Here is a 23,521-nt window from a genome sequence, read left to right as displayed (position 1 = left end):
GAGCTGGACTGAATACTATTTCTGGTCAACACACTGGGGCATGGCTACGGGCAGTACCGAACCCGAATCTTGGCCTGTCCATGCCCAAAAGAGAGATTAGTGTTGCATTACGAATATGGTTGGGTATCCCAATTTTCCCATCCCCAAACTCGAAACGCTGCCCTTGTGGTAACACAGTTGATAAGTTTGGAGACCATCTACAGGGATGTAATCAAGGACAAAGCTTTATAACAAAACGTCATGATGCTCTATGCGAAGTGGTGTATAACGCTCTACTTACAGATGATTCTCGTTGTTGTAGGGAGGCAAGATGTAGCAGTAGCAACCAAACAAGACCAGGAGATGTTTACCATCCCGATTTCGAGCGCGGTTTGCCTGCCTATTTTGACTTATCGGTACGAAGCTCTTTACAACCGTCTTTTCTCACTCAAGCGGCAAGTCATCCAGGTGCAGCATCTGAAGCTGGAGAGATGGAGAAAGACGAACGACATCACCTAAATGTGTCCAGCACAGGCAGTATTTTTCATCCGCTCATGGTTGAGACTCTGGGTCTTTGGACAGCTTCTAGCCTTCAAGTGCTCAAGATCATAGCACGTAGAGCTTCACTTAAACATAATGTTTCAGTTAGCCAATCAGTTTGTCATTTCCATCAGCAACTCTCTACTAGACTGTGGTGTAGCAATGCTAAATGATATCAGCTAGATGTAGTTTAGATTGTACGGCTAGTCCCTTGTGGGACCTATATATATATATATATATATATATATATATATATATATATATATATATATATATATATATATATATATATACATACATACATACATACACTCCATACTTGTTGATATCAAAGTATACTAAACATCAAACATTGATAAATGTTGTCATTAAAAGACGTACTTTGACACGCAACGTTTATCTAAACTGGCAAAATCCAAACTTTCAAGTATCCTATATATTATCTATAGCAAAATAACTGCGTTTGCGACAATTAGTCGTCGGTCGTTGTAAATGCACCCATCAAAGAATGCTTTCATCCATCTCTACGAGCTCGTCAGATCGATCTCTTCCCGATTCTGCAAAACGCATCTGCTGTAAACGAGCGACGATGTCGCTAAATGATGGTCTCTCGTCAGGATTACCCGACCAGCATTGACGCATCAGATCGACGTAATTAGCTCGAGCGGCAATCTGAGGAAGAGTCGGTCGAACTCCAGACAAGACGGCATCCTTCACGTCTACAATAAACTCGAACTCTCGGTCTTCGTATGGAACACGACGAGCAACAATTTCCCACATTACGATACCATAACTATCAAACATTCTATAACAATTCTATAGTTGCAAGATGATTTCTGATACTAGCCTACCTGTACACGTCTGCTGATGTCCCGTACGCTTCCTCTAAAAATATCTCCGGTGCTCTCCACAAAACGGCACCTGCATTACGTGATAGATCGCTGTGTGGTTGGAGAAGTGGCGTCGTAAGATCCTCTGCTTCAAAGGCATTAGCGCGACGTCGTGCTACCGTTTGTCTAGCTCTTTGAGCCTTGACTAGTCTGGCTGCACCAAAATCGGCTACTTTTACTGTCCATTCTTCGCTCACTAACAGATTACTACTCTTCAAATCACGATGGATTCGTGGAGGTTGAAGACTGTGAAGAAACTCCATTCCTTTCGCTGCATCTAAACAGAATGTGATCTGTCGCATGTAATTAAGATAAATCGACTCATCGTGAAGAATAGCACTGAGAGCACCGCGCTGCATAAACTCCAACACCAAGAAAGGACATTCGTCTGGTGCAAATCTTCCTGCACCGACAAACAACACGATGTTGGCGTGACGAATGGAACGCATCAATAAGATCTCGCGTTCGAATTCTCTCTCCTGCCTGCCTGCTCGCATCACCATCTTTAGTTTCTTCACAGCCACGTTCATGTCCCGATATCGCGCTCGATAAATGTTTCCATAACTTCCCGGCGTCTCTCCATCAATACGTTCGATCAGCCTCAACTCTGATCCATCAATTGTCCACACGCGTCCCATTTCCTCCAGTTCCATCTCTCTCGCTTGTTTCACTCGTCTGTATTTGATCATTCTTTGCAGAAAAGTCCCAAGACAAAATAGAATAAGCAAAATAACTATTGCCACGGTAGTGATGATGTAATACGTAGGATACTGACATCGAGAACCCGTGTAACCGAATTCACACTGACACTGAGCCTCCAGCTGCCCTTCACTGTTAACAACAAAACATGTTCCATGTCTACCACAATATGTTTCGTCACATATGCAGCTAGTCATGTTGGTGGCGCCTTCTGCTTTTGTCGTCAAACCCGAAGGACACGGTGAACACGATGTAGAGCCGGCGACGGCAACCTTTCCTATCGGACACAGAGAGCAATGTTTGAGTGACCAGTTCTCAGAGTACCATCCGGCATGACAGCCTGGCCGCATGGCCGTCAAGACTCGTTGACCTTGATTTTCTATTGGTAAAGGCACGTATCTGTACTTCTCGTTGGGCATTCGCAAACTACCACACACGTAAACGCTGTTATCGACTACGTGCAGACTGTCGACAGGAAAACTGACGTTGTCTGTTTGTTGGATCCACTCGTTGGAATCAAGAGAAAGCGTAACTACACTATCTGATCGATAGTCATAGTCTTCTGCTTCATCCAGACTGTGACGAACAATGAGAAGTTTCTTTCCCAACACACCCGCTTTCATTTTACATAGATTTAGTGGATGAACGAGATTAAACATCACATCGTTGTGATTAGATGGTTGCACTCTCCACCATCGCCTTCCGATCAAATCAAAATACCACAAATCATGTGAACACAGCATTTGGTATCCATTTCGACTATATGACTCATTGCGCAAACTAGAACCTACGTCAGATCCTCCAGCCATAAAAACCATCGAATCTACCGTCAATAGTAAATGCCCGATTCTCCCTGGAGGCGAAACCGTACCGGGAATAGGATCAATAAGAGTCCACTGCCCTGTCACCGACGAATCACTTATCAGCAAACGCAATAGCCACACATCGTTGGACAGAGAGCAATTCCTTTCAACTTGTGCAAACGATATGTTTGCAAGACGTTCATTAGAACGGCCTACTGCTGTAACGAATCCCTGGTAAATCAGAGTTATTAATGTTGTGTTTCGATCGCATGTAAACCCTCCAATCATAACAACAGAATCGTTCCCGACGTCCACCAAGGAAGGATAGAGACGAAGGGGAGGCGCGTCGACGGTATCAGCTTCAATCCATCGTCTTTGACGTGTGTGATAGAGACAAACATTCGAGGAGGGCAAAGGAACAAAACAGTTACTGCCAAAATGTTGTTTAAATATTCCCGGTTTATTGCACCTATTAATGTACCTTACTGTCCCGTATGTAACGATATTGGTACCGTTTACGCCCGTCGATGCTGAATAAAAGAAACACAAATGAGAATTTATGGTAGAATACTGCCACCAAGTGTTGCTATTCAAGTCCAATTCCCATTGCGTAAAGACAACCGTATGAGACACAAGAGAGAGTGTCTCCTCGATCACTTCAGTCAACAACCGCAAAAACAGACGTTCCACAAATCCTCCATAACGTTCAACCTTTGAGCATTTGTCACAAAGTAACTTCTTGTCAGTTGAGCCTTTTTCATTTTCTAACAGGTTCCTCATGTAAAAGTGGCGCGAGTCTGTATGAAATGATTGAAGAACTCGAATAAAGAGACTGCCACCTACTTGACATGAATACAAATGGGTCCACTCTCGGTCAACAGGAGGAGCTTTCTTTGGTGCAGAATTGAGCTGCCATACGGATCTGTCGCCCAAAAACGTCAGATACCACACTTTCGTTTCGAGTAGATCTTGATCATGCTCAACGCCGCTGAACACAAAAATCCCTGAATCTGTAGAGATGGCGGACAATCCTGTCATCGATTGTTCGGGAGAATAAGTCGAGTTGTTCAATACGGGACGAACTTCAATCCATGTGCTTGCTTCGAAATTTAGTTTATAGACGTTACTCCCTAATAGATGAAACGTCTCGTTGCGCTTCTTGTCGAACACAACGCAGCTTCTGATCTGGAGACTGTGATGGTGCAACGCGTAGGTAAAAAATCTGCGCCATGTTTGACGTTTGCTGTCATACAACCAAGAATCTGGTACTCCCACTAAATCAGTCGGGATTGAAGACGTTCCTTGCACGCCACCATACACCAACATTGTGCTGTCATTGATGGTGACTGCATGATGTGAATGACGCTGTTTTGGGCATTCTGATTCACTCAAGCACTGATGTCGATACCAAGCGTATGTACGTTCTCCATCTTCTTCTTTCTGGCATCTCAATTCCAGCAAGTCGTTCACTTGCTTCGCATCCGTATTATTTCCCTGTTCCTCCAATCCTCCAAACACAAACAAACTCTCTTTACATTGACAACTGCTCCTTTCCTGTTGCAGCACGACACCGGTGTGAAATGCACGAGCTTTCACATCTTCTCCTTCCATTTTCACTTCTAGTTTCTTCCATTCTTCTCGAATACCGTTAAAGAGCCAAGTGTCATTGAAAGCATATGATTCTCGGTCTTGAAAACCTCCAAATAGGACGACAGTTGTTTTACACAAACTCACCATTGTGTGACCTGTTCTATCAACAGGTTGCTCACTTGATGATAACGGAAGACGATACCAAGAGTTGAGAAGAGGTGTGTACACCCACGTGCCACGTATAAGACTGGGAAGCTCGGAATAACCACCAAACGCGAGAGCTCGTTCCAGGTAGTCATAATATTGTTCTGACACGTCCCCGAGCATCTGCCTGTCCTTAATGGATCGTCTATAGACAGCAGTTAGAGTTCCAACTGACGGTTTCGGAATGCTCCTGTCCGTTGATCTGTGGTGTACTGTCGAGTCCCACTCATTGACTGACCCTTCTAAATCAATGCTTTCCATTCCCTGTTCTGATAAAATGCTCTGCACTGTCACGCAGCAGATACCACTCCACACAAAAAGGAAAGACATGAAATGAATGCGAGTGATATACAACGCCATAACTATAACAACTTATATAAACAAAACGACCGTCTCCAAAGGTGCACTCAGCAAAGCGTGCCTGCTGCTCTCCCAACCAATATTACACCTGTCCACTCACTCTTGCGTACGTCGCTATTGTAATGATATCTAGAGCTTCTAACAAGCAGTTGCTCCTCCCTCATGGTATCCTCGTGCAATGTAGTTTCGACTTCATCGAATGTGTCATTCTTTTTAGAGAACGATTATCATTCCCTGGAGTATCTGACAATAAGTAGAGTCTAATATCAATTATCGGACACTCCCCAATATCGGACACTGGCGTACGGAAACCAGACGAAGATTTCTTGTATCTAAGGCATGAATGTAGAGTGTAGTCACACGGTAACACTATGTGCTAGATTCAGCTTGATCACTTGGCGTATTGCTGTTCACGGTGACAAAATAGAACTTCCGCTGCTTTTCCCGTATATCGGACACGCCCATCAAATATCGAACACCCGTCGGTTTCTCCTTTCGACGGTACCACAGTTCACTGTCTGCACCTTGAAATAATAGGTACATGTCTCTTCTACTCGCAGTGATACTAACAGATCGGCAACTTTGCACATTGCTCTTCAGGAAGCTCAAGAAGAGGGGCGGGTCTTGTTCTCTAATATCGGACACCCGAGTTTGCTTGATGCGAGAGCAAATAGGCGAGAACCGCGATGAATTGTGTTAATACTGACTGCAGACGTTTTGTAAATGCCCGACGAGCATCAAGAGCCTTTGACTCGTCTCTGTATCGAAAGAATTAGCTAGATATGGCCGTCCACAAACAAATGAATGAATCTACAGGTGCTAAACTGAGAACATTTATAGCCTTCCTTCATCTAGCACGTCCTGAACATCGCCATCGTTCGCGAACAAATGAATCTAGAGACGGCGGCAGTAAATAGCCTCGCGCAGCCAGACCCTACCGTTGCGTCATATCATACACACGTCGCCTTGACATCTAGAACACTGCTTTTTGCGATCGTAGTTGTCTATTCCGAGTCTATATTGACCATACATGCATTATAGAAGTCATTTCAAGATCTACTTTTCTCTCCAAATACTTCTTTGTTTGATACGGAGGCGAGTCAAAGACTTTCCGTGCTCGGTGGGCATTTAGTAGACGTCTGCAGTCAACACTAACACAATTCTTCACGGTTCTCGCCTATATTGCACTTGCATCAAGCAAATCGGGTGTCCGATATTAGAGAACAAGATCCGCCCCTCTTCTTGAGCTTCCTGAAGAGCAATGTGCAAAGTTGCCGATCTGTTAGTATCATTGCGAGTAGAAGAGACATGTACCTATTATTTCAAGGTGCAGACAGTGAACTGTGGTACCGTCGAAAGGAGAAACCGACAGGGTGTCCGATATTTAATGAGCGTGTCCGATATACAAAAAAAGCAGCGGAAGTTCTATTTTGTCACCGTGAACAGCAATACGCCAAGTGATCAAGCTGAATCTAGCCACATAGTGTTACCGTGTGACTACTCTCTACATTCATGCCTTAGATACAAGAAATCTTCGTCTGGTTTCCGTACGCCAGTGTCCGATATTGGGGAGTGTCCGACATTGGGGAGTGTCCGATAGTGGAGAGTGTCCGATATTGGGGAGTGTCCGATATTGGGGAGTGTCCAATATTGGGGAGTGTCCGATAATTGATATTAGACTCTACAAATGTAGCCGAATATCAACTTCAACCATTCGGAGTGAATGTCAGTCACGTAGAGGCTGTGAACTACGTCAGTCTGAACGATCGCAATTAAAAAAACCAGGAATCGAAACCAAATATTTTTAGAGTAAAAACCAGTACCAGACGGTGATGGTAACAGTGAAAATAATTTGCACACAAAGATATGAAAACTAGTAAAGATTTTTGTATGAGATCACAGCCAAGCTGTTGAAATGAATTACGTATAAGACCGGACCTATATGCATAAATAAATTAAATTTAACCGAAGTGACTGCGCCCGAAAGTCACGCGTACCAAACCACTCCCTTTTGCCTGGCTACACGAGGACTACAGCCGCAGAGCCGTATATTACGGCTCTGGTCGTACTATATACGGCTCTGGATATACTAGTAGGCTCTGTCCACTGCCAGAGCCCTGTCCCCGCCCCAGACCCAGAGCCAAGCCCTAGCCTCGAACTTCCAAACAAAGTACACGCCCTTCAAGTGGTGTAGAGTACGGTGTCAGTTTCACGACATGTCAAAGCCGATCGAATCGACTACAACCGTTCCATTGCACGACGGTGCAAAGATACCGATTATTGGACTGGGTGTTTACCAAGCCGACGTCGGTGAAGAGACGCAGCAAGCGGTTCGCTGGGCCATTAAACATGGCTACAGACACGTGGATACTGCCGCATTGTACAGGTAGCAAAATCTACTGCTTAAAATACGACGTGCAGCTTCCTATGTCTGCCCGTGTAGCAGCGCTAGCCCTGTCCGTGAACGCGCTGTATATCTACGGGATACGCTTTAGTTTGAATTAATTAATTATAATAATTAATATACACAGATAATATACACAGATCCAAAAATTTGCTGAATGAAATGGTTTAGTTATAGTCAGCCCATTCAGCACTTGCATGTACTGTACTCATTTCCCGATTTTAGGCATAACATGTGGCTATGAAAGGGCAACGTCGTTGCCCAAAATTTAGAGGACCATCTTACGCATTTGGAAATTTATTTTCAGAAATGAGGAAGATGTAGGAAAGGGTATTAAAGCCTCAGGAGTACCCAGAGACCAGTTGTTTGTTACTACCAAGGTAAATATGTCTGAATTGGTGTCATTATCGGAATTTGTTCACGTTTGCCATTCTGATTGAATTTAAAGATTTGGAACTCAGCCCACGGATATGACAACACACTAGCAGCTGGAAGAGAAAGTTTGAAAAAGTAATTGTCCCAAACTGATTTACAGACAACGGATTCTCGAAATTTGTTAATACAAACTAGTGTTACACTTTCAGGCTAGACATTGGTTACATCGATCTGCTGCTAATGCATGCTCCTGGTAGTTCAACTGTATCCACATGGCAAGCTATGGCAAAACTCAAGGAAGACGGTGTTTGCAAGTAATTAACTTAATTAATTAATTAATAATTAATAATTAGTATCAAAACCCCTATTTCCTGCGTTTGAGGTCAATTGGTGTATCCAACTTTGGTATCCATCATCTCACAGAGCTACAGAAAGCTACAGGCATCCTTCCAACAGGTAATAATGCTAAGTGCTCCTAACAATATTGTCAAACTGCTGCGAGCATTTTTGCACGGGCAGTCAATCAGTTGGAATTATCACCATACCTTCAAAACAGAGAAATTGTTCAGTACTGCCACGCCAATGGAATAGTTGTAGAAGGCTATTCCCCACTCACGAAAGGTCGCAAGCTGAATGATCCACTTTTGGTTGAAATAGCTAAAAGGTTGGCGCTTTAATTAATTTAATTAACACTGCACAGAAGCATCAGAAATGTGAATAGGTATCCTGGTAAATCGACAGCTCAACTGTTGATCCGATGGTCACTGCAACAAGGTTATGTCACCATTCCAAAGTCTTCAAAAGAGGAGCGTATCAAAGCCAATATCGATGTGTTTGACTTTGAACTGAGTCAAGAAGATATGGATAGACTGGTATGATAGCCTAGGAGTGTAAACGAAATATGTGTTGGTTGATTTTGTTGCGTTTCAGGGACAGCTTGAAGAGCACCTAGTGACTGGGTGGGATCCAACCACATCTCCTTGGAACCCTTGAAGAATGTTTGAAGACATACACTTTTTGATGTTGTGTTTATATAACTTAACCTGTCGCCAGCTGCAACTCTGTTTTATCATGTTTGTGATGATTAACAACAATGCCTGTGATGGATTATAATATATTGCAAAGTGATTTGACATGTCACGCACGCACGCACGCACGCACGCACGCGCGCGCGCGCGCACACACACACACACACACACACACACACACAAATGGACGTACAGGACACATTACCTTTTGTCCCGTCACACAGCATCAGCTGCGAGAGGTCGGCAATCGGTCTGGATACGCGGCGAAGTGATGGCGGCCTCTCTTCCAGACGAGAAAGTCACAGAGTTACGGCAGGTAATCCACGACCGTCTCTCTCAAGACGATATGCAGCGACGAATCAGAGAACTCGTAAGTGAAACGCTCTACAATCAGGCGGGAAAAACTACAGACGATTTAGACCAACAACGACTCATTGGTTCTCTCCACAGCCGCGGCATCATCGACGAACTGATGACGTCGATGGGATTGACGAACAAACAAAAACATCGACCGACCGAAAGCGGCGAAAAACCACTTCACGTCGATTCCTCAAAACGGTACCTTTACCTCCAAGTTCTAGGCGGTAAAGCGTTTTTGGAACATCTTATGGACACAAATTCGAGCTCTACTTTCACCTTGTATGTACACTTTCGTCGTCAGCGGTTCGTGTCGCGGTCTGTTGTCAGCTGTTGTGAACCAGACCTGCGCGAAGGCTTCCTGTTGGAGCTGCGCAAAGACACTGGTTCAAATCGAATGATCTCTGCCGGAGATACACTGGCTTTAGCCGATCCCATCCACTTGGTGTTGATTAAAACTGATTGTTCTGGTGAAAGTAGTCTTATTGGGTCACACTATATGGAATGGAGGAGAGTGTTGTTGTCAAGTCGAAGTCGATTGTGTGTGGCAGTTGAGATTAATGGAGTCGGAGGAGAGGCGAAGGTTCCTGCTGGAATTCTTGAGCTTCGATTGGAACTTATGCCACGCTTGGAGAAAGTACTGTCGGATGACGTGGTGACCGCACAAATCGGTTTAGAACACGGTCGTGTGGCCGAACGTGAGCGTCTGTTCTTAGTCTATGCTAAACAGTGGTGGAAGGAATATTTACAAGTTCGGCCATCCCATGCTCATCGTTTGGTGAAGATTTTTGCTCAAGACGAGAATGGGATAAACAGACCGGTTTGTTCATATTTGTCGCCGCTGTTGGCTGGACGATTGCTGGACAATGCGAGGCAAGCTGCAAGGTTTGTCAGTCTGTTTGGGTACGAGAGAGCGCCAACTGTTGGTGGTGGAGCAAAGACAGAGCAATGGTGCAGCATGCACGCATATCTGTCTAAAGGAAAAGGAGTATGAAGCTATCAGATTATATCTCATATTTAAGAATTTAATTTTATTAAATATAAATGCTAATTAATTATCTATAATTTTTGAATTATTTTAATAACCAAATAAAAATAATTTGCAAACATTGCTTGCTTCTAGGATTGCGAAAACCATGCAATTCTCTTGTGTTGTCTTCTTCTTGGATTCAGCCTGGATGCATACGTCTGTATTGGAACGAAAGCGAAAGGCATGGCTCATGCCTGGGTGATGACAATAGATACTACAGGTTTAGTTACATTCTGGGAGAGCCTCACGGGGCATCGGTGAGGGACAGGGAACAGTCAGTGTATGGGAATGGAGAGGGGAGGGTGTTTGTCAATGCAGTATTTCATTGCTGCGTGTTTGTATAGATATGTTCATTGTCCTATTGACCCCGATGAGCCACCAGCGGTGCCACAACCTTTGCCAAAGTATCCCTACAGAACGGTTGGCTGTGTTTTCAACCATCAGTCGTTTTATGCAAATTCACAGGTTATATCTGTTATCTTGGATTATATTCTTGTACCATCACTATTGCTCGGTGTGCAGCCGTCAGATTCTCTAGACTGTTGTCAGTTTGCTCTCTTGGATGAGACACTGTGGAAATGCATGAGCTCGGATGCCATTCGTTCAGTTTGTGATGTGCATCTTCAGGTAAGATGAGATACGTAAAATAGGTTAATGTTTTAAATGATTGTGTCGTAGCCATATTGGCCTGTCCATCCTCCTCTTCGTGGCAATACGATTGATGCCGGACTATCGAGTCATGAGCTGGAATTGGAGCTGAGATCACTGACAACAGAGCACAGACAAGTCAGGCATTTGTGTGGTGCTTCATACCTTTGCAGTGACAAACATGTCTGAATAGGATTTAGGGTTGTCTACGGTTTGGGACAATCATCTTGCATATCTACTGACACCAGCCCTTGCAGCTTATGAGCTAGAGCGTTGTACAGGACTGACTGCTGGAAACAGCGAATTCCAGCAATCAATTCGTCGATCGATTGCTGATGGTCATACCTTCAAGGGTTTTCCTATACAATTCATCCACTCTAATGCACGCCGCATATTTGCCTCGTGCCTCAAATCCCCGGTATGCACAGAGATCGTCACCTGTAGAGGTGATCAAGTGAGGCTGGCAATACGGGTACGCATCTACCCTTACCCAGAGTCAACCAACGCTGTCTGGATTATGTTTGCGTGTAAGTACAAGTCAGTATTGTGAAGTAGTGGACATAACAACAATAATATAAACTTGACGTTACTTTGTAGCAGTATACTTATAATTTAGTTTTGTCATCACGTCTGCACAGATGTTTTCAATATCTTTGATTTGACGATTAGACAACTGTTGTTTCCAACTATCAGTGCTCTGCTGACGGTAGAGACTGGTCTTTGTCACTTGTAGAAGCTTGTGTTCAACTGCCATTGGGAATGGTACTCCCAAGTGGGAAAAGATTGTCCGAGCTGTTTGAAGAGGTCTATTTACGAGGTCCTCATACTGAACTAACAGGTAATTCCTCTTTGGAACACTCCTGTTTATCCGTAATGCAGCTAAAGTGTTGGCTTGCCAAACTAATGCAAGTATCTTGTGTTGTTCTGTATACATCGTGTTTTTGCTAACAAATTGTGCACGAAGTTGGTTGTACTCGGATGGATAGCCCTTTTTCGGTTTGCACACTGAGTCTAGACCAGCAAACATCGTTTTCAATTGTTCTTCAAGTTTCCACTGACTGAGAGACTGGTGGTACTTGAGATGGTCTGCTATCCAACCACGTGGATCACGAACTAAATAAATAACTTTCAGAGCCTGCCCAACTGCATTTACCAGCCAGGGGAGCTTCAAATTCCAGTTTTGATACTCAGACTGCAACACAACAATAGAGTTTGGATACAACTGGCGACGTTTCAGAAGATGCACACTTTCTGTAGTCTCGTCTTTGTGTTTCAGCAGCTCCTGTGGATGTGAGAAACATGTTTTAAACCACTGGACCAACTTAGGCTGTGCATGGTAGCCGGGAATCCATTCGCATGCATCTGCAAACTCATTTGTCATATATGCAGCTTTTGGATTAAGCATGGCTTGTTTTGGAAAATTCAGATAGAAGAAATCTGTGTGGTTGTCAAACATTGCCTTCAACAGGTAACTTCCAGATCCTCTCAATGAAGTGATAAATACAGATGGTATACTACTACTACGAGTCGTACTACGTGGAGTCATTTCTCTACTACTGTGTGCAGCAGTAATGTCTCTTGTAGTCTGTCCACTGTAGTAACAGTAATAAGGAAATGCCATAGTCATTAGTGCTGCAATACAGAGTAAGACCAACCATTTCTTGTGAGTAGACAAGCGCAAAGCAATACACAATAGCACAACAAACATCCCTATGCCCAACACTGCAGTCACCATCCACAGACAGTATTGCTGTGCACGTTGCTGAACTGGTTGTACCACCATGGTCATACCTTCAAAGTAATCATTTGAATCATCCATGTTCTCATGTACAAATTTTACTGCGTTTCCATTTGATAGCCGAACTTGAGCATATCCAAGAGAATCAATGAAATTCAAGCGATCCCTTGGGTCTGTGTAGTTGGTCACTACTGATGCTAAATATGTCTCCTCTTTGGTTTGAACTTGAACTCGAATGCCAACAGAGGTTGATTCAATGATATGTAGATTCTCAACATGACTTCTCGGACCAGAAAACAAGTAGACAACTTGAGATGTGAGACCTCCGAGAGGCACAGATATGTTAACAAAGTGAGTTCGAATAAACGAACTGCCACGAGGTTGATCGTACTGACCAGCAGATGCTGAAAGTTCCTCACTTCCAGGTGGACGTGTCCATTGTATAGTATAGACCTCTTCATCTTGCGTAAGACTAGCCCTGTCACCAGATGGCCATATGTTAATTGGTGCATGTAAGTTATGGAAGAAAGCATTCGAATATTGTACTTCACTGTTTTCATGCAACTTGATGTGATCAACAACAAGTAACACATCATCTGACAATAGCAAGACACCACGATATACGTGCCTCAGACGAAGTCTACTGCTATATGCACCACTAGCCTCACCACTAGTGAACACCATTCCATCTTGATGTATCGCTTCAATCACTTCTCCCCATGCGTGTTCAATACCTGGAGACTTCCAATCAAGCCACTTTCCACACTCTCCGAGTTGGCCCTCATAAGGCTTGAAGCATTTTGACAACTTTGATGGACCAAATGTCAACGCATTGTTGAGAAATGTGTATTTTGGTCCATACAAAGCCTCTGTTATAAATGGTTTTCCCCTTGGGTAAAACACAAATGAATTTTGATCTGGGTGTTCATGTCCTGGATTCAAAGACTGCTTCCAGCCCTGCAGCCATGGAAATGTTTTGTTCTCTACTGCAACATATACAGCTCGACCATGGACAGCACCAGACTTGAATGAAAAAAAAGTTGTTCCCTTCTTCGTTCCACCATTGTATGTCACCAATCCCGCATCACTGAATCGCATCAAAGGAGAATACGTTCTCTCTTCCAACGGAGACATTTCCTTAATAGATGGATCATACCATAGATATTCAGTAAAAAGAGTACAAAACTCAGAATGCTGTTGCTGCTTTACTGTCTTCTTTGCATCTCGAATCCTTGATGCTAACCAATTTCCATTTCCATTCTTCAATATATAACTATCAAGGAAGACTAGCTGACTCTCTGGTCCATAAAACCATGCAGAACCAGAGTCTCCAATTCCAATTATCTTGGCAAAACCCGGAAGTGCAGTGCTAATCATGAATTGCAAATGCTGATGAAACCAAAATGTACCAGCAGTGTCCATCTGTAAGTGTCGTTTGACAAGAAAAACAAATTGAGTCAATGAACGTGTCGTGTAAGACCCATATCCCGTTCCTTCATCCATTGAGCCGTCAACAACAAGGTCTAGGAGCTCTAAAGTCCGATTAAGTTGACGAACAGCAAAACCAATCCATTTTATCGCCTTCACTCTATCGCGTGGATACACAACAATTGAACCAGTCAGTAGAGCAACTACATTAGTTGCAACATGATTCTGTACATATGTCCTGCCCCACCATGCCTTCACGGCTCGCATATAAAGTGTCATCTCCGTCACTTGTTTAATTTTATTGAAATACAAGTTACGCCTTTTCTCATCAAGCACAGGGTACATAAAGTCATATGCTGTTGCAAATCCAACTAATGAATGAGACACTGGCACCTCATCCAAGGGGCTGGACTGAACCTGCCAGTCAGGGTAACCAGCCATTCGATCCATAAACAAAATCGTCAACTTCTTTACTTCTTCATCATGCGGTCGAAGAAGACAATAGAAGGCAAGTGGAGCTAGTCTATTTCCATACTCCTCATTCCACCTTGAAATGAATTTCATGTGACTCTCTGGTGGTAATATCGACATGCTATTGCTCTTCAGTCTACTTGCCAACTCCTCAATTTTGGAGAAAATATTTGTATGTGTTGTGGTTGACTTTGCTCGCAAACTCTCGATATCCGATTGGCTGAAGTACAAGAAGGGGTGTGACTGCAACGTTGATTCCGAAAGAGAACACTCAATCGTCAGCAGTATATAGAACCACCTAAATCCTATCCTCACAACATCGAGAGACATTCTAACGGCAACACTAACATCTAAACGACAACGCCAGAGGAAACAGAAAGATTGAAAACCGCAACATATCCGGGACTTCACAACACCCTGCTTTTTGTAATGAGGTGTCTCCAATTTGTGGGTTGCTCAACGTCGAACGAAACGGAAGAGTAACATGCGTGTGTGCGTATTTTGAAGGATACCTAAAATCATATAAAATTTGGCATCCACTACAAAATAAAAGTGGCGTAAACTGGTGAAGGCAAGCTGGTACATATAAACTAGTTTCGTGACGTAGGCACGCCATCATCATTGATTCTCCAAATTGAAGATATCTCTGGGAAACTGTACATTCCAGCATTCACCTTCTCTCCTTGAGTGTAACATCAAGGGTCATGGGAGGGCGCCAATCGACAGAATCGAGTGACGAATCAAGCGTCCATGTCGCCCGCACCAGATCCTCTGCTACAATCGTCAGCCACTCACCGTCTCATCCGCTTCCTGCGCGTCCGGTCGTTCTCCCGACATCTCGAAGGAGCGGATTTCGTCGCCACCAGTCGTTACCCAGTCGAAATTCTTCGCACGGTCACGCGACGCTCTCGTTTCCCCTCTTTTACGACGTAGACTTGCCATTTCCCAGCTACTCGTCGGACTCCGGTCTGGCGGACAGCCTCGAGACTTCGAGTGGTTTAGATTTATTGATGACGGCGTCGTCTCTGCCGACGTACTACACCGGTAAGAAAACTGGTTGAAGCAATTCTCCATTTACAGACCAGTTGGTGTCGCTTTGTCTCGGATATGCCCTAAGCTAACTCGTTGATTTGTTTCTATGTAGACATCAAGTGCCCTATTTGTTCGAAAAAGGTGGCTCATGACCAGATAGAGCAGCACATGTTTGTCTGTTTGTCGAAGCCTCGAGTTGTTTACAATGGTATATCGATTGTGTGCTATGACTCTCGAGTCACGTGATCAATTTTGTTAATTTAAACGTTTCTGTAATTGAATAGATGAAAATGCAGTGTCTAACCTAGGAGAATGTATCATTTGCTTTTTTGACATGGAGGAAGGCTCAAGTATTGCTCGATTGCCTTGCTTTTGTGTGTATCATAAAGGGTAAATCGTCATACAATAAATAATAGCAGTTACTGGTAGATATTAATAGATAACAAAGTAGTTGCTAATGAAATAGGCCTGAATTGAATAATCAAGTTAATAGGTCTAGTATGTAGTTATAGACATTGTAGGCAAGGTAATATGTTGTAGGAGTCCATAGAGGGTGCAGCTGACAGGTACCTAGATGGTCACGTGACCATCAAGAAATAGGCACCAAATGTCTTGGAAATGTATATAGTGGCATAGAAACCTTTCCTTCTATTGATATGCTAAACGTGACTCTGTTGCTAGGATAATAGTGCATCACTACAGTAGTACTACATACCTCTTGGCCTTGCTCATTTTATTCAATCAATTTGTTTTGTTTTGTTTTGTAGGTGTATAGACGAGTGGTTTAGTGTAAAAAGATGTTGTCCAAAGCACCCGGAGGGTATCTTCAGTTGAAATCACCTCATCTCTACCATGTCTAGATAGAGACTCACAGAGATAGCAGCTGTAGCTGCTGTACGATAGCTAGTAGAGAGTACGTTGTTTTTTTACGGTTGCCTATGTATTTACTGATAAATTTAATTAAGCCTGGCAATTTCTTTTATTTCCGGATGTTTAACAGACAGGAAGTGTGGTGGACTTGTTTACGATTGAATCCATACAGACCCAATGCTAGCTTTTCGTCCATTGGCACGTTGCTGGTGCTAATATATATCGAGTTCTCGACGTGGGATGGACAGGGATCCGAGAAAGAAGTCGCAAGTCGAGACGGCCGGTTCGAGCAAGGATCTCGACGAGGCACGAACCAAAGCGGCTCAGATGGAGAAAACAATGCGCTGGTGGTCCGACTGTACCGCTTCGTGGCGAGAAAAATGGACGCGAGCAAAGAGCGAAAGAGACAAATCGAGAGAGGAGAACAGACAGCTAAAGGCTCGTCTGGACGACGCTTGGAAAGAGCTGGCTAGCATTCGCCGCGAGAAGCACTCCCTGGCGAAAGAAAACGAGAGACTCAGAGCGAAATTAGGAGTTAGAGACGACGATATGAGAGGTAGCTCTGAAGACGGTAGCACGTTTGGTTCATCCCCGGCGGGACCGTCGAGCACTTACTCTCCGAACGGTACCTATACTGATGTAGAAGTGGACGGAAGTGCTTCTCCTTCTCTTGCGTCGCGCTCTTCGTCGGAACAGCCGCCTGGAATACTGCACTCAGAAGTCCATTTTATTGAGCAGATATTGGCGAGAACGGAGCGGATGACGGGGCAACAACAAGCATTACAAACGAGTTCCGACAACGGGTGGGGACTGGAGGAAACGAGGATGGCAACAATGCGTAAGATTCAGGCAGATGTGACAAGTCAGGACGAGGTGTTGATGCAGGAGATAGCTGCTTTGACTCTCAAGCTAGAAGAATCACAGAAGATCATTGCTAGAGAAAGAAGGTCTTATCACATTTATTATTATTAGTTTTAATAACATCATCTAGCAGGATGGTGAAAAGTCTTTGTTGGTCTACTAACATGTTACTATAGTGCTAAGGCTGTTGTCGATGAAACTGCAGACAAGCTCCAGCAGGAGGTACAGTTAATGAAAGAGAGATGTGAGGAGCTCAGGAGGGACCGAACCGAGGCTTTGCAGCAGGTGTGTGTGTGTGTGTGTGTGTGTGTGTGTGTGTGTGTGTGTGTGTGTGTGTGTGTGTGTGTGTGTGTGTGTGTTGCTGTACTACCAATAATTGCCTCTTTTGTTCAGCTTCGAGATATAAGAAATCGACATGACAAAGACATCGCCCAGATCCAAGTTAATCTTGACGAAGAGTCAGGTTCGAGAGCCACTTCAGATAAGAAATTAAAAGACCTGAGAGCACAAGTACTACAGCTTAGATACAGCATCTTGAGTAGATAACAACACTATTTGAACTTCTAGCTGGAGAAGTTGCAAGAAGAGAATGCGGCTGAATGGGGTCGGCGTGAGCAGCTAGAAACAGAGAAGATGACACTGGAGAGAGAAAAGAAAAAGTTTTTAATGCAGATTGAAGACTTGGAGACGACATTAGCAAGGAAAAATCGACAGATAAAGGCAAACATGGATGCCGACATGAAAACTCTGCAGACAGAGTTCCATGAAAAGTCAAAGGTAAACTAATATTGACTTAATCTGCTCATATAGAAGTGAGACAAGCCAGTATCATTAGGAGCTGTCAGAGCTGAAACATAACCACAACCGCCTCAAGAAACAAATGCTGGACCAGGTCATACAATATAATTATGTGTACCCATCTCAAACAAGTAACTAACTGATTTTATAGGCAGCCGAGCTGGAACACAGCAAACGACTGATTGAGCAAAGAGATCAAGAAGTAAAGCAGCTTCGAATTCGAGTAGAGGATCTCAAACGTCAAATGGTCGAGGCTCAAGATTCCGTATGTTTACACCATTGTCACCTACAGTCGCTACCTCAACAACAATTTGCAATAGGTCGACATGAAATGCAATAGTGAACGAAAGCTTCAACGAACGATAGACGAGCAGCAAGAGCAAATAGATAATTTGCAAACACAACTAGGACACCAATTGACCAGGTATGTAACCCTTGGTAGCGACCAAAATTGTGTCCTTGCTCTATCGGTCTTTTTTCTTTTTGGCAGGTTGAAGAGACAGTCTCCGACTCCAGCATTCAGTCGAACTGGTAACTCATTGCATACATGACGGCCTACTAGTAATATGGCTAACCGTTTGTCCCTTGATACAGACAACGAACAACTCGAACACTACAGTTCTGAAGAAGACTGACAACCACTAGCAATCAGAAGAGCTAATGTACAAGAAGGAGAGCTAGAGTATAGAGTGGCAATACTAGGTTGTCGATTTGGACAGTCATACCCTCGAGAAGCGAACCCAATACTAGAGAGACAACTATACGAATTGCTTGCATTGTGTTTTCCAGTACTATTTGAGAATCTGCAGGTCAGGCAAGTTTATTAAACAAAAGATACGAGAACAGGTCACGTGTCTTACCGAGAGAACACACTATTCCTGCCGCTACAATCTGACCCATCATACACGCCAAAGTGCCTTCAAGTGACTTCGTAGAATCTACACACAACAGAAAGTCAAGACATCGTGTATTACATCGTGCAAACAAACTTTGACAAACTGGGCCATTTTCTTCGTCCCAGCCATTTGCCAAATATAGATGCAAAGCTGTCCCCAACTCCAAGAGACAAAACACCAGCATACATAGCAAGTTTGAATGCTATCAAATTGCCGTATGAGTTTATATATGCAAAGCTGTAGTGGGTTTAGTAGTGTGTCTTACGTCCTTTTCTGGTGCTTGGAACGAGCCAGATGGGAAGGGCAAGACCAACTAGGAGGTAGATGTGTGTAAGAATCACATGACCGCTGTCACGACTATCTGTCAAACAAGACATGTAGTAGTGCAGAGTTTCACCTATTGGCCACAGTCGACAGGATCGAACGACCTAAACGAGCAGGAACATACACAGCATAGAAACAGTCATAATGCAACTTGTCAATATAGAAATAGCCACAATTGACAACAGCAGTGTGGCAAAACTTTCAGAGAAAGTGCACATAGTCCATTGTTCGTACATCACTGGTAGTAAGGGATCCATTCAGGGTCATTTCGTTGGTTACACTATACATAAGTCTGGTGTCTATAGAGTAGTGCATTCTATACAATTCCGTACTATGATACACGTACTGCACAACATTATGCATAACTTCCATTATACATATTCACAGGTTCACATGAATAATGAGAGAAAAGCGGTCTAGCTATCCGAAACGCGAGTTACCTACATCTTTCAAGTTAAAATCATTTGAACTGCTACGTGGAATCTCAATGATTTAAATGTTAGCATCTCCAGGTACAGTAGCTAATTCTGGTTGGAAAGTGGCATGCAAACATCTACCCTATAATTGATAGTACAAATACTATGAGATGCCCGTTTATGATAGCAGTTCACCGCAGTATGCAATTCCAGTTCAGCACAAGCACAATTAACGTTCTAACTACACGTGCATAACGTATTTACAATAATACAAATTTTTCAATATTTTTTAAATTTTATTTTTATTTAATTTCAATAACAAGCATGACCAAACAATACCTACTGACAAAGCCACATAAATCTAAGCACCAAGGCCTACGCAGCCACCCCAGTTCCATTATTTAGAGACATAAACCCAGTAGTAAGTTTCTACATATACTGATATTATATATAAATTAACGGATTCACATTGCTTTAATAGTTATCCCATGAGTTACGTATAGAAATTAAGATCATTTGAACTGCTATGTGGATCAAGTCTCGATGTTTCTATGTCGGTACCTGTAGGCACGCCGGCTAATTCTGGTTGGAATGTGGCATACAACACAACTAACTACCCATCAAAGATTGATAGCAATTAGAATGCCCATTCATGGAGGCAATCCACGACAGCATGCAATCCAGTGCAGCACAAGTACAACTAAAATTGGTGTATTCCAAATACATGTCAGCATAATTTACATACAGTGCCAAACAGACCCAAAAATACCCATTGAAACGAGTGTCCTAGATGACAACAGACAAAGCCATCACTCTATAATATGTGGTGTCTCATAAATATAAGCAACGGGGCATAAGCTGTCACCCAATTCTAGCCTCGTCCCCAGACTCTCTCGTGCTTGTGGAATTGTCATACAGGCACTGGACAAAACAAGCGTGAGAAAATTTGAGAACAAGGCTAACCCAATTCCATTATTTAGACATAAATTCAGTAAGTTTTCTACAAATTCTAAACGTCTGATATTGTGACTATGTACAAAACATGAAGTACAATATACCTCAATCAGAATAAATATGGTGAGTGCTGCAGTACATGACACATGAAGGAGAGTCACATCTCCCAAAAGGCCAGTTACAAAGACGGCAGAAGCAATGAAGTGGAACAATTTTCTAACGACAATAATTGGCATAAATTCCTCGTTGTCATTTGAGCTCCTGTTTTTCCTCCAACTAACAACTCTCAAAGCAATAACAATACAGCAAACCCAAGAGAACACCAAAGCAGCCTTCAAACAATTTACAATTAATTAAACAAGTAGATTAATTGAAAAGTATATGCTAAGTGCTTCATTACTTTGTGCTGTTTAGATTGAACAAATAGCACACCCCAATACAGGGCATTCATTTTCAAGACAAGTGACAACCAGACAACTAAGAGCGGGATTCCTGCACCACAAGCAAATTCGTAAAAATAGAGAGACCATTTTCGTTTCGAAGCGACATCTCTACGCAACACAAACAAATATATTCTACCAAAGAGCCAACATAAACACCATCATACTCACTCTGACATCCGGGCTTTGATACCACCGGGAGCATACATAGTGATGAGCAGAAGCAGCCATGAGATAACGGTCTAAAACAAGCAATGCAGCCACAGCTACGAGTCGTTGCATCACAAATCATCATGAATCTCATCTCTACTGTCTTACCTCCAACAGTAGAACAAACTGACTTCTCGATGCAACCAAAAATGTGGGCATTCCGATCACATTAAACTGTGAACCAAGAATATACTAACAATCAAATTATATAGAATTGATGCCACTCATGTAGCTTAGAGTTTTGACTGGCAAAAGAAGCCATCACGCTTTAGTAAAAGTGTTCTTAGAGAATTGTATTCGATTGCCTGATGTTGATACAGTAATGTACATTGTCTGTTCTTTTCGTTTGTATGTCCTTGCTTATTGTCGTCTGTAGCTGTATGTAGTGCACCAGATTTCTGTGCACAATGTAAGAATAATAAAAATAATAAAAATATATAAATAATATACAACATAATAAAATAATTTATTATTTCATGGTGTCAGGCATATCGTAATTCTTTCCTTGAGTCTATTTGTTCACAAGTGTGTACACTAATTTGCAGACAAACTATAGCTTTAGCATGCAATTAAATCTTTCTACAGTAATTGTACATATATATATATATATATATATATATATATATATATATATATATATATCCGTCACAACGTAATCTAATAAAAGTGTCTCACGTTTGCCAAAGTGACAATCGAGGTGTCGAAGAACACCAAAGACAGACCTGTGGCCACCACTATCGCCTCACCGGCTGTGAAACTTCCTGGCAGTCCCTGTAGCATCAGTAAAGCCACAGCTACGTATAGCAAGATAATAACTAGCATGCACACAACAGATTGCGCTGTTTGAAAACAAACAAATTCACTTTAATTATTGAGAGAAAGGTATAGGTTGCGACTGATCTTACCTGACGTCTTAAATGTTGCTATTTCAATGCCGTATGTGACTGCTACGACGGATAGTGTCCAGCATATGTAGCCATATGGGAATATAACCCTCCACCATATGCTTGCCAAAACAGTAGACAGTTGAAGAATGATAGCGGCACGCAAATAAAACCCCAAGCAGTCTGTACAAAATCGCCAACAATTAAATGCTAATCAACATGTCATAAAACTTGCAAAAAACAATGCTCAGAATATGTAATAATGATGACAACTTGACTATATAATATTAAACAATTAAAATATAAACAATACAATAATTATTTAAAGACGATAAGTCTTTCATAATTTACTGCCTCTACCCAAGTAGCCCTGAATTATGTAAACAAAACAACATACATACTTCAAATTTTCAAATACCCAGGTGCTTCAGTCAGTCAATTGTGATACCTTTAATTAACATGTAACTATTTTCAAAATTAGTTTTCTAATAAATAATGAGTAAATCTTTTTTCTCTAATTTTTTAATTCCAATCAATCTATAAAAGATTAGATAATTTATTTGTGATGATCACAACAAGACCATGCAGCAACTATTTACCAGTTAATTAATTAAGCCAGCATGAAAGCATGCACACACGGTCTCTAAACTTTGAACATTAATTGTCATGCAATCCGCATCATGCGTCAAATTAATTAATCAAGTTCGCCTATTGATTAATTAAATAAATAATTTGAAAGCATTAACTCACCTGACAAACTTCCTTCTCTTGCCACTGCGATGTTCAAGCTTGATATGACGAGGGGGACTAACATACATCCTAAGGGAACGCCTTGATGTAGACACGCACTTACACACAAACAAACAAAAAACTTTTAAATAAATCTTCATTAATTATGGCCTCGATGTTCCAGACCGTTTACAGCGCAACAGTTGGAAACTTCGAAGCCAACAGATATCTAGGTATATCTGTATAATAATGCAATAGTGCACCTACCGAAACATCGAATACTTGGTTGGCACGTGATTTAGCCATGCGGATACAATAATCGTTGGTATAGGAACTGTAAAACACGCCGTCATCTCCAGTTCTGAACGTCATCAAGCGAAATTTTCGTACCACACATCAAGAACACTGCTGTGAGCCTTTTGTCCGGTAAGTAGAGACCGACATAGACACACGTAAGAGCCAAAAGCCGTGATTCGGCCACATACAACTGTTGCTTTTTCAACTCCTCAACAAACTGTTTTAACATTTTACTTGCTAGCGTGCGCAAGCACAGTCACACCCTG

At 42.5% G+C, this 23,521-nt stretch overlaps 6 protein-coding genes across 10 annotated transcripts; 3 read left to right on the top strand and 3 right to left on the bottom strand.

The window, feature by feature from the left end:
- Window positions 1-821: 821 nt before the first annotated feature.
- LOC134177972 (uncharacterized) lies at window positions 822-5,378 on the bottom strand. The gene is made up of 2 exons (XM_062644751.1): window positions 1,371-5,378; window positions 822-1,312 (listed from the first exon to the last, which is right to left on the bottom strand). Exons 1-2 carry the CDS (start codon window positions 5,063-5,065, stop codon window positions 1,021-1,023), a joined length of 3,987 nt encoding a protein of 1,328 aa, XP_062500735.1. The 5' UTR covers window positions 5,066-5,378; the 3' UTR covers window positions 822-1,020.
- Window positions 5,379-7,246: 1,868 nt separating this feature from the next.
- On the top strand, window positions 7,247-8,982 carry LOC134178829 (glyoxal reductase-like). The gene is made up of 8 exons (XM_062645733.1): window positions 7,247-7,451; window positions 7,777-7,849; window positions 7,918-7,979; window positions 8,054-8,158; window positions 8,227-8,300; window positions 8,364-8,508; window positions 8,566-8,716; window positions 8,775-8,982. Exons 1-8 carry the CDS (start codon window positions 7,282-7,284, stop codon window positions 8,835-8,837), a joined length of 843 nt encoding a protein of 280 aa, XP_062501717.1. The 5' UTR covers window positions 7,247-7,281; the 3' UTR covers window positions 8,838-8,982.
- Window positions 8,983-9,092: 110 nt separating this feature from the next.
- LOC134178358 (centrosomal protein of 76 kDa-like) lies at window positions 9,093-11,457 on the top strand. 2 transcript variants are annotated; one of them, XM_062645225.1, is made up of 6 exons: window positions 9,093-10,217; window positions 10,353-10,516; window positions 10,604-10,679; window positions 10,782-10,886; window positions 10,938-11,045; window positions 11,101-11,457. In XM_062645225.1, exons 1-6 carry the CDS (start codon window positions 9,144-9,146, stop codon window positions 11,455-11,457), a joined length of 1,884 nt encoding a protein of 627 aa, XP_062501209.1. In that variant the 5' UTR covers window positions 9,093-9,143. The 2 variants fall into 2 exon arrangements, with proteins under 2 accessions (XP_062501209.1, XP_062501208.1); XM_062645224.1 differs by having other exon boundaries at window positions 9,095-10,217; window positions 10,604-10,724.
- Window positions 11,458-11,493: 36 nt separating this feature from the next.
- Window positions 11,494-14,940, bottom strand: LOC134178357 (dermatan-sulfate epimerase-like protein). The gene has a single exon (XM_062645223.1). It carries the CDS (start codon window positions 14,872-14,874, stop codon window positions 11,494-11,496), a length of 3,381 nt encoding a protein of 1,126 aa, XP_062501207.1. The 5' UTR covers window positions 14,875-14,940.
- Window positions 14,941-15,712: 772 nt separating this feature from the next.
- Window positions 15,713-18,950, top strand: LOC134178381 (coiled-coil domain-containing protein 102A-like). Its single transcript, XM_062645256.1, has 11 exons — window positions 15,713-15,784; window positions 15,861-15,926; window positions 16,344-17,393; window positions 17,484-17,592; window positions 17,701-17,817; window positions 17,875-18,084; window positions 18,143-18,199; window positions 18,257-18,370; window positions 18,426-18,529; window positions 18,596-18,636; window positions 18,700-18,950. Exons 3-11 carry the CDS (start codon window positions 16,687-16,689, stop codon window positions 18,738-18,740), a joined length of 1,500 nt encoding a protein of 499 aa, XP_062501240.1. The 5' UTR covers window positions 15,713-15,784; window positions 15,861-15,926; window positions 16,344-16,686; the 3' UTR covers window positions 18,741-18,950.
- LOC134178379 (dolichol kinase-like) lies at window positions 18,763-23,480 on the bottom strand. Of its 4 annotated transcripts, none has more exons than XM_062645253.1 (13): window positions 23,349-23,480; window positions 23,226-23,292; window positions 22,980-23,077; window positions 22,251-22,412; window positions 22,021-22,184; window positions 21,454-21,537; window positions 21,307-21,377; window positions 21,096-21,246; window positions 20,800-21,027; window positions 19,267-19,429; window positions 19,105-19,203; window positions 18,966-19,043; window positions 18,763-18,908 (listed from the first exon to the last, which is right to left on the bottom strand). In XM_062645253.1, the coding sequence occupies exons 1-13, from the start codon at window positions 23,353-23,355 to the stop codon at window positions 18,763-18,765; spliced, it is 1,518 nt and encodes a 505-aa protein (XP_062501237.1). In that variant the 5' UTR covers window positions 23,356-23,480. The 4 variants fall into 4 exon arrangements, 3 of the variants coding, with proteins under 3 accessions (XP_062501237.1, XP_062501238.1, XP_062501239.1); XM_062645254.1 differs by having other exon boundaries at window positions 21,454-21,519; XM_062645255.1 differs by having other exon boundaries at window positions 22,980-23,048; window positions 23,349-23,467.
- Between the last annotated feature and the right edge of the window lie 41 nt (window positions 23,481-23,521).

This window comes from Corticium candelabrum, chromosome 4 (genome assembly GCF_963422355.1).
Source record: "Corticium candelabrum chromosome 4, ooCorCand1.1, whole genome shotgun sequence".
NCBI classification, from domain to species: domain Eukaryota; kingdom Metazoa; phylum Porifera; class Homoscleromorpha; order Homosclerophorida; family Plakinidae; genus Corticium; species Corticium candelabrum.
This window is presented reverse-complemented; position numbering and strand designations above follow the sequence as displayed.